Consider the following 9,728-nt stretch of genomic DNA (forward strand, 5'->3'; position numbering starts at 1 on the left):
ATTTGATTTTCAGACGGTTTCCATTATTTAAAGACCTCCCTCCCATGTTTCTTTCTCACTTCACCTTTCTCCTTAATCCACCTTCTCTTCGAATTCACCTCAGGACCTACCACCACAATGCCCTACCAACCCAACCCCAACTTCGAGCCGCAACCGCGTAAATACGAGGTCGATTACCCTGCATGGGGACCTCCCAATCGTTTCGCTCGAAGGCGTAGCGAAATAACATGTAGAAATTGTCTTCGCGGCGGGCACACAATTGCAAAATGCATGATCCCAAGAACGGACGGCTACGTCCACGGTTGTGCCTTATGCAACGCATGGACTCACCAGACCGATGACTGCCGACAGCTTCTCGAAATGGATACGGAGGATAGAGTCAACCTCTTTGTCTCCGACCGTGCGAATATGCCGCCTCTGTTGATGAGAAGTAATTGGTATCTTGTGTTGTGTCTCTACAAGTATTTCGCGGACCCTACGATCGAGGACGGTTATCCTTGGACGCCGGAGTTCGGTGTCTCGGTACTAAATGACAGAAACCTTGAGATTTGGGCAGAGGATGCAATGGAGTTCGGGGCGTTTTGGATGAGGCCGGTCGATCCACAAACGAGTTCGTGGGAGAAAGTTCAGGAGACCTTCGGTGGAATTCCCTCTTTGTTTCGACCGCTGCTGGATTGTCCTTGCGACACTTGTGAAGAGGATTTACGAGAAATCGAACAGATCATTCACGGGGGTCTAGAAGAATGCAGTAGACATTAGAGCGAAGTGTATGTTGATAAGTCCTTTGTGATCTGTCGACAACGCTCTGGCGTCTCGGGATTTCAAGCGTTGAAATGTTTCCACTGTCCATTTTTAGCAGTCAGGCTCTCGGGTTGTACATGCAGCCGAGTCTGAAGATAGCCCAGATACCCTTTAGGGCCAATTGGCTGCATGTACGGGGTTTCTACCCATGGCATTTTCTCAATTCGCCCCCAATTCCTTTTCGTTTGAGGCTGTTCCACCCATACATGTGGTTGAACAATTCTACTAAGGCTGGCGACACGAAGCCCTCACAGCCTGTTCTACTCAGAAAGGTCCCATTGGTCATTCTCAGAGTGGCTGCATGAGCTGAGCTGACCTTAAATTTGCAGGAGACCAACATGCCGATCATGCTTTATTAAGTCGCAGATGTAGACTTAAATGACACCACTTCGCTGCACTTTCCATCTCAGTTAACCGCCACTTCCTTTGACAACATTCAATGACGGAAATGTCAAGCAAAAGGCTATTCCGACCATATAAACCTTTAGGATCATTAGCGAAGGAACAAAAACAACCAAACCGATCTCAGAGCTCCGAAGATCATGAGTTTAGAGGTTATTTCAATCTGCTCAGCAACCCTTCAAAGCCTTTCCTTACTTCGATACAATGGCCGACCCCCAGCGACCCTCAACAGGAAGATTTATCCGACCTTCGCGGGCTTCTAGCGGAACAATCTGCGATCGCGAAAGATGGTGATGATCCAAACACCCCCAAGTTTCGCGGGCTTTTGGCGCAGGATAATGTCATCGAAGAACAATCTGGGAATTTGAAGGCTAAGGATGATTCGGACACGCCCAAGTTTCGTGGGCTTTTGGCGCAAGACAACATCATCGAAGAAATTGCAGGTATTCCGAAGGAGCCAAGTACGGCTGTCGGTATACCGAGAACCAAAAGAAGGCTTACACCCATCAACCTCGCAGCCGCCGTCGTCTCTGTTGCCTGTATGACAGCTGGATTGGCTTCTGTTGCCCATGAAGACCTATCCTGGCAACTAGGTCAAGGAGCCTATCAATTGATCATTCTGGGGTTCTTACTCAGCATCATGAGCTTGTGTCTTTCAACCGTGGCACCAACCTTTTTCCTCCTGATTGAAGCGCACGGAGGCTCTTCTTTTCTCCAAACTTACGACGCGATCTTAAGGAATGCGCCCATGGGTCCCAATATCTCAGTATATTGGAGATTGACACTGGCTGGCATGATAGCACTACCGCTAGGTCTGAGTGTCGCATATAAGAGCTTCGCGGGCGGTGAAAGCTTGAGGACAGTCTTGGCAGAAGAGTATGGACTAAGCTACCTCACCTTTGGTCATCACAATCCGCTCGGGCCACGTCGGGCTGGTGCTGGGATTGCTCTGTTCTTCAACATCACCTTGCCTTACATCATAGCCACGACCGGATCGTCTGCTGAAGATCAAGCGTCACTGTCGCACAGCCCAAAGCCTTACGGTCTCAACATGCTAGTCCTCGATGACAGAACTGTTGCCGTACTTGACACACCTTCTCCAAACTTGCTTGCCAAGGCTCAAGATATTCTCACAAACGAGGAGTCTTGGAGGATAACTGTAGATGTGGCCGGAGTCGTAGCGACTCTCAGCGAGGAAAAGTCGGTTTATCCTGAGACATGGAATCGGACGTTCATGGACGCCTGTGGTCAGTCTCGGAATGGGAATGATACATCAGCAGATCAAAAGAGCAATGACTCAGTCGTGCATCTGATCAACGGCACCTCATTGAGAAACGAGTCTCGACATGTCGTTTACCTATGTCTCATACAGGAACCAGGGCCTCTCGACTGTGCCCAGATGTCCTCAAACTGTGAGCAATTCGACGTCTCCAAGAGCGGCTGTCAGGCAACCTGGTCAATTACTCGTCGCTCCATAGAGCTACAAGCAGGAGTCTGCAGTGGCAGTCACCACAAGTCAGACAAGTTCATAAAATTCAATGAAGCCGCATTCAGAAACTGGTACATGCCTTCGGTAACGCAGCTTGCTGCGCCTTTGTTAGAGTCTCGCGGTCAATCGCCCTGGTCCACTGTTTCGTCCGCCACTGCTGTTTCCGCCATGGTGTGGTCAAACATCACCAATACAAACGGTCCAGATCTGGCGGACAATGATTGCCTTGAAGATAAGCCAAAGGGGCTAACAGATGTATCATGCATGGGAAGTGGTCTGGTGTATCGGGGCCTCAAATTGATCGTGCACGTTCGGCCAACACTGCGGAAGTCACCCTGGCTATATGCTGTGATAACGGTGCAACCGCTTCTTTTGTTGGTCATATTAACAGCCCGGTGGCTTTTGTATTCTGTCCCTATCGACAACGGATTCGGCATGACAGCTATACTGGCTGGTTTTGATCATGAAAGCCTGGAACTCTTGCAAGGAGCCTCCTTATCTGGGCAGCTCTCTTCAAATGTCAAGTTGAACATTCGCGTGGTTAAAGACGGAACCAAGTCAGTTGTAAAGTATTCCCTGGTCTTAGAGGACCTAGATGGCGATCAGGGAAGGCTGGCTCTGAGGAAAGTCTACCACTAAGAGTGGATGCGTTCGAATTGCTTTGGCGTAGTTTTTAGCTTCTCAGATCAGACAAACTTCTGTTCTAATTTCCTCAATGGCCTCCAAAACCGTTTGCCTCGAGGTAGTTCAAACGCTGGTAAAGAATGTATCTACCACTCAGAGGCACTCGGGAGTGTCAGGTACACTACTTTACTAAATCCTTTATGACCATACCATTTGATGTTCGTCCTATTTCTTGGGTCTCTCTGGTTGACAAACATAGGTAGCTTCATGCACCGGCCAAGAATGTGTGAATACACGACTTGACGTATTCGAGCGTCCAGTGGCTCTCACGATCACACTTTGAATAGTGATGTGCAGACCTCTCGTAGCTATTGGAGTGACGGCCTCCGCGAGAAGACTCAAATTTCAGAATGTTGGGCTGATGATTCCACCATCGTTGAGTAATTCTCGGGTTTCGGCACTAGCAGGCCAGTACCTAGTAATGACATACAACACGTCGATCACGATAGTCACAGCATACCTAGTCTTTGGCATCCCCTCAACACCTCAACGTTGCGTGGCTTCTATTTGAATCCTGTATATACCGACGCGTATCTGCTTTCGACGTCCTACTCCAGCACTTGGCCTTGATTAAACTCCTTGAACTCATCAAACGTCATAGCCCCGTCCAGACCACATGGACCTCCTAAAGCATATCTTAAAGGCCTACGCCTACCTAGTAATCAATCTGCAGAGAGTTAATATAGTTTAAATAATTAAATTATACTCTAGATATTAGATATATACTTTAAATAATATATATATCTTAGATAATTAAGTTTATACTATAGATAATAATATATTTACTTTAAATATTTAATATCCTAAAGCTTCAGCTATAATTTAAAGATTAGTAACTATAATGCTTACTTATAGTTACTATTAAATTTAAGGAAAGAGACTTATACTTTTAAGGTAATTTTAGGTAGGTACTTTAAGTACGGCTATTACGTGCTGACAGCATAACGGTGCAGGTTGGACCTCACTTGCCGCAAGCTTGGAGAATCAACTTGCCCTTCACACATGCACTCCCACAACAGCATTCAAAAACACGCCTCTACCATCGCCTCAGATGCATGATTCCTGGAGGCCTACTATGCGCAATATTGCGTCATGGATTACAAATAGATCACCCCCCTGACCAACACAAATTCGGCTATATTAGAGGCCAGTGTGCGACCGCGAAGAGTGTCATTGTCCCTCCTCTCCTCCGAAAGGCGCTGAGAGATGCCGGATCGGACGTACCAATTCTTCACGTTACGGCGCAGTTCAAGAAGGCCGAGGTCGTGAAAAGCCGCTCTGGAGAAGATGGTCATGGCATACAGAACGTCGACTACGTTGAAGCCACCGCTATGCTCAAGGATGCCCTTCAGCCCTCAGGCTAGCAACTCGAGGCTTCTGGGATATGCAAAGACACAGTGGTCATTCTCGAAGCGGACCCCGATTACTCTGCTGAGTTTGCGTTGGCTCTGATGACGCTCTCTACTGCCGCAGTGGACGGCTGTCACAACATACGGCTGATGACAATGTCCTGGGAAAGCGTCAGTCACATAACGAGGGAGTTGTTTCGCTCTCTGGGTCAACTTGAAGTATTCAAACTCTTAGATGTGCACTATCCGCCAATGTGCATAGTCGGCCTAGACTGTCATGGTTTGGTCGATTGGCTCGACGATCTCGACGATAGAATTACCACAAGGGGAATGGGTCAAGAAGCAATCGACTTGCCCCATACTGTCTTGTCCTTCGAATCCGAACCTTTCGACTGGCCTGCAGAATGGAATCAAGGGTGGATGAATCAAGAAAACTTCCAAGAGGTCACAACATCTCTACATGAGGATATTCTCCTACCAGGCACAAGACAAGTTTCCCGAAAGCGCGTGTTGGAACCGGACGTATATACTCGGGCGCCCACTCTCATCGAAGCTCCAGGCTATTTCTATGTGCTTCCTGATACGATACGTCGACGTCTTCTTTTGGACTAGCTGGGCGTTGAAGTCGTTGATATCCCGGTTACCTGTTCACAGTCTGAAATCGACGAGCAGCTTAGCTGGGTTCACAGAGTTCGAGTTCCAGAAGGCTATGAGAAAATGATCGTCGACCCTCCTGAGTCGCCGGACGAAGGTGAACGTCATCTGCGCATTTCCAACGACCAATTTGGAGGTTTCCTGGCGGCCTTAACAGAATTCACCTCATGGCCTCAATCTTTCTTCAGGTTGCTGACGACTGCAAGTTGTCAATATCAATGGACACATTATCGCCAAATGAAACGGAACCTGGAACGTCGATCCCTTATCGAACAGGCCGACACTACTCTTGGATGGCGCCTGTCTAGTTCGATTCACGAGAAGTTATTCTACAAGATCCTGTCCATTGTGGGCTACGACTATCAGGTCGCTCTTTTCGTATGCCTACCTTCGACAAGTGGTCTTGTTGCTGCGGCCAAAGTCCAATTGGCATCTTTGATAGTGTCGCAGAGATCATATCTCCAAGCGTTTCCCGATTGCCTATACTTACAAAGGCACGGAAGACTAGATTGGACCTATCGTCTGGGCTTGTTTAAAGAGCATGGGTGGAATAGCACTCTCACCATGGTGCTGGGTGTCATGAAACTGATCCTCGCTGGGATTGCTGGGCGGCTTGCCTCAACTGACATGGATACAGACGTCAGTGGTTTCGGCTTTGGTGACTACGTGGAACATATCAAAAGGGTTCAAGTCAAATGCAAGCTTTTGATTGACGCGTTTAAAGACGCCCACGTTCCCGCTTTGGACGTGGCGAGCTTCTCCTGTGACGAGCCGCCATTGACCTTGGAGCAATACGACGAAGTTCTGTTCCATCTTGGCAGGGCGTTTCTTTTTCAAGCGACTTTTACAGCTTTCGACTACGACGCGCAGATTTGGTTCACGGAAAACATGTTCACTTTGCAAAGATTATGTTTCCCACAAGAGATCGTGGACCTTCATCCATGGGCGCAGTCGGATGCTGAGTATCCGTACAATGGCACAGGGGGTATTTACACTAGGATAAAATATGTCGATGAAGAAACTCCGCTTATGATCATGGACTTGACATGCCTGCCGGATAGAGTTCATCGTCGATTGAACGAGTATCTCGAGTCAAAGAAGCATGATACGAATATTTCCTAGTATCCGCTTCCTGTATCCAGCCGTATGCCAATCGTTTTTTTTTTCCTTATTCAACAGGTAGATGTGCCGTTCAAGACCATCAATCCCCTCTCTCACTACAAACTTTTGTGATTGACTATCGCGACCCTTTCGTGTCACCTAGACTTGGTGTTTTATCCACTTCCCACGCAGAATGTCTCGGCTGTGCGGCTTGAGACATATTGCGCCAAGAATGTTTCTGTAACTGAAAAAGCGATTCGACAAGGGGTCCTCGCCCGTATAATTCCCCGTGGAGTAATTCTTGGATTTACAGTTTGTAAATAAGCGGGACGGAGAAAATACATGGTTTGGCTTGGTCGTGAACGAGACGTCTAATTACCGCAGCTGTCAAAGCGATAGCGGTAATTATCCGGTCTATGCTCATTTGAGATAGAGCAATCGGTTTCATCTTCTGTGCGGACTCTTTGAGTCTTTATTTCCTATCAAAGACGTCTTGGCCGTTGTTTTTGTGGATTGTATGGAGAACTCCAACATTGTGGAGTTGACGATGAAACGTGGGGGTTCTGGGGATACTACTCGGCATCCCACTTTGACTTACATATGCTTGCTAAGACATGAGATGAAGTTAATAGTGGAGATAATGGAGATTGTATACTCCATGCAGACTGTGAGGCTCTAATATCCGCCTTGGCGTGGTATTGGATTGGAGGAATTTGTTCTGAAACTCTAGGGTAAACCCATGGAATCGGGATTAAATATGAGACATGGAAGAAGGAAATAGACGCAACTCGGTATCCGGAGTCATTTTTAATATCAATGACGTTTTCTTATACTAAAACTTATCTAGGTAGTCTGGAAGGCACAATCTAGAGCCTCTATTCATTCGGGGCAGTCGTGGCTCAATTCAATCGCGACTACCTCCTCATCTTATCAATCGCATCACGGTTTCAAGCGAGCCATACACGAAAGATACCGTATCCACTCTTCATTAATACAAGGCATGAAGATCCACAGCAATATCAAGGACAACTCCACGATGGGGAAAGCTTGGCCATTATCGGCGTTGACTAGAGCTCATACTTAATTCCGTGACCTCTTCGCTCAATCACGTACCCTCTCAGACTTACCACCATCGTCGCTCCTTCTTCTGACCCAGTCACTCCTTCTTCCTCTAGCCCAGTCGCTACGTCACTCTTTTAAACCTCTGGAAGGTCACACTATACCCAAAATGCGTGTTTCTACTCTCATTGCCTCGATGGCGACTGCCGTTTCGGCCTACGATGACTTCCTGAACGAGCCTGACACAGGACTCCAGTCCTATCTCAGCAGCACCAACTGGACTGAGAAGAGCCGCCCTCTTCTCAAGGATATCCGTGGTGTTCCTGACTTCGACTTTGCCGCTCGTCAAAGTCTTACTGATCAGCAGTACGCTTTCTATCGCACTGCCGCTGCGGGAGAATGGTCGTACCGCAACAATCTCAAGGTCTGGGAAAAGGCTCGAGTTCGACCTCACCAACTCGCCAGCATCACCGGCCTCAACGAGACTATGGGTGTCAGTATCCTCGGCCACAACTTCAGCGCTCCGTTCTTCATCTCGCCCGCTACCCGTGCTGGTTACGGTGACGAAGAGCGTGGCGAACTCAACTTTGTCGATGCGGCCGCCGACGAGGACATTCTCTACGTCGCTGCTCTTTATGCCACCAAGTCTATCGAGGAGATTGGTGCTCAACGAAAGAAGCGCGGTAACACTATCTTCCAGCAGATCTACACCAACGGAAACCTTTCTGTGACTTGGGATGCTATGAAGCGCGCCGAGGCTCAGGGTGTGAAGGCTTTTGTCTGGACCATTGATGCTCCTGGTACTGCTGTTCGTCACCGCGCTGCTCGCTACGACACCACCAATGCGTAAGTATCTCGTTACTCGAAGTTTGAACTTGACTGACATAACTAGCAACGCCGCTACCTCTGTTCTCAGCTGGGACCTACTCGACCAGCTCCGCGAGCACACCAAGCTCCCCATCATCCTCAAGGGCATCACCACCGTCGAAGACGCTCTCCGTGCCGTGGAAGCCGGCGCTGATGGTATTTGGTTGTCCAACCATGGTGGTCGACAAGCCGATTACTCTCCCTCTCCTCTCGAGATTGCGTACGAGATCCGGCGCAACGCCCCTGAAGTGTTCAAGAAGACTGAGGTTATTGCCGACAGTGGTGTTCGCTACGGTAGCGACGTCATCAAGCTGTTGGCTCTTGGTGTCAAGGCTGTTGGTCTTGGTCGTCCGTAAGTATCTCACTACCCATGAAAACCAACTCCATGTTAATACTTTGCAGTTTCCTCTACTCCAACGTTTACGGTCCTGAGGGTCCCAAGAAGCTCATTCAGATTCTCAAGAACGAGATTCTTACTGATGCTGCTCAGATCGGTATCAATGATCTCCACAACATCCCTTACAGGGTGGTAAGTAACGCCAATCTCTGAACATAGAGATATCCGAAGCTAACAATGCACTACCAGCTGAACACTCGTGCCCTCGAGCGTGACGTTTATCTGATGGACGAGAACTAGATTATTTGACATATTATCTTGAATACTCTGAACACATCTATAGACATGAATATACTCAACATTCTCTTACAGGAACGTCTCCATTGTCCCTCATCGTGTCTCCTTGTACATTCCCACTTGCCTTGACCTAGAACAGGGGAATGTTTACTGAACTAGATCCAATCCCGCTCACATTGAAATATCATTATTTCACATGCACTTTCCATTCACCAGCCTCTCCAAGCTTATATGATTCAACAGGGCCACTATCAATTATTAACAGCCCCTCGCAGTGCCAGTGCCTGCCAGTGCCTGCCAGTGCCAGAGGCCAGTAGTGATTTTGCGGCAAGTGCTTGCCCCTACCCCACCTTGAGTACACCTCCTGCTCTCTACTCAGAAGATCTTTCTTTCTCTCACACATCACCATTTGCTTTTACTATCGCACAGAAAGGCACTACACCATGGTGACATCACGAGAGACAACCCCCCGCCAGGAGCGGCGAGAGAAGGTCGAAAAGCGAGTTCGCTTCGTACTTCCAGGTCGAACAAGATCTCGAGAACGCGGGCAATGGTCGGGCGATGACTACCGAGAAAGTCGGTACAGCCACAGGGAGAGGCGTGGAAGATCATCACACCGGTATTCCCGCAGCCACTCGAGAGACGACAGTCACCGACGTCGCTCGCGCAGCCCAAGCTATGACAGTTC

General features: G+C 48.4%; 4 protein-coding genes across 4 annotated transcripts; all 4 read left to right on the forward strand.

Annotated features, from left to right (window-relative positions):
- Positions 1-117: 117 nt before the first annotated feature.
- Positions 118-759, forward strand: B0J16DRAFT_315608 (uncharacterized protein; the record flags this gene model as incomplete). The annotated part of the gene is made up of 1 exon (XM_046125256.1): positions 118-759. One exon carries the CDS (start codon positions 118-120, stop codon positions 757-759), a length of 642 nt encoding a protein of 213 aa, XP_045985812.1.
- A 490-nt stretch (positions 760-1,249) lies between these two features.
- Positions 1,250-4,740, forward strand: B0J16DRAFT_410668 (uncharacterized protein; the record flags this gene model as incomplete). Its single annotated transcript, XM_046133178.1, has 2 exons — positions 1,250-3,249; positions 4,521-4,740. 2 exons carry the CDS (start codon positions 1,250-1,252, stop codon positions 4,738-4,740), a joined length of 2,220 nt encoding a protein of 739 aa, XP_045985813.1.
- A 141-nt stretch (positions 4,741-4,881) lies between these two features.
- B0J16DRAFT_393998 (uncharacterized protein) lies at positions 4,882-6,650 on the forward strand (the record flags this gene model as incomplete). Its single annotated transcript, XM_046132108.1, has 2 exons — positions 4,882-5,247; positions 5,338-6,650. 2 exons carry the CDS (start codon positions 4,882-4,884, stop codon positions 6,499-6,501), a joined length of 1,530 nt encoding a protein of 509 aa, XP_045985814.1. The 3' UTR covers positions 6,502-6,650.
- A 946-nt stretch (positions 6,651-7,596) lies between these two features.
- Positions 7,597-9,101, forward strand: B0J16DRAFT_410669 (uncharacterized protein). The gene is made up of 4 exons (XM_046133179.1): positions 7,597-8,385; positions 8,432-8,758; positions 8,809-8,935; positions 8,993-9,101. The coding sequence occupies exons 1-4, from the start codon at positions 7,709-7,711 to the stop codon at positions 9,041-9,043; spliced, it is 1,182 nt and encodes a 393-aa protein (XP_045985815.1). The 5' UTR covers positions 7,597-7,708; the 3' UTR covers positions 9,044-9,101.
- Positions 9,102-9,728: the final 627 nt, after the last annotated feature.

This window comes from Fusarium flagelliforme (genome assembly GCF_020744385.1).
Source record: "Fusarium flagelliforme strain FIESC 12 MPI-CAGE-AA-0113 chromosome Unknown B0J16scaffold_2, whole genome shotgun sequence".
NCBI lineage: Eukaryota > Fungi > Ascomycota > Sordariomycetes > Hypocreales > Nectriaceae > Fusarium > Fusarium flagelliforme.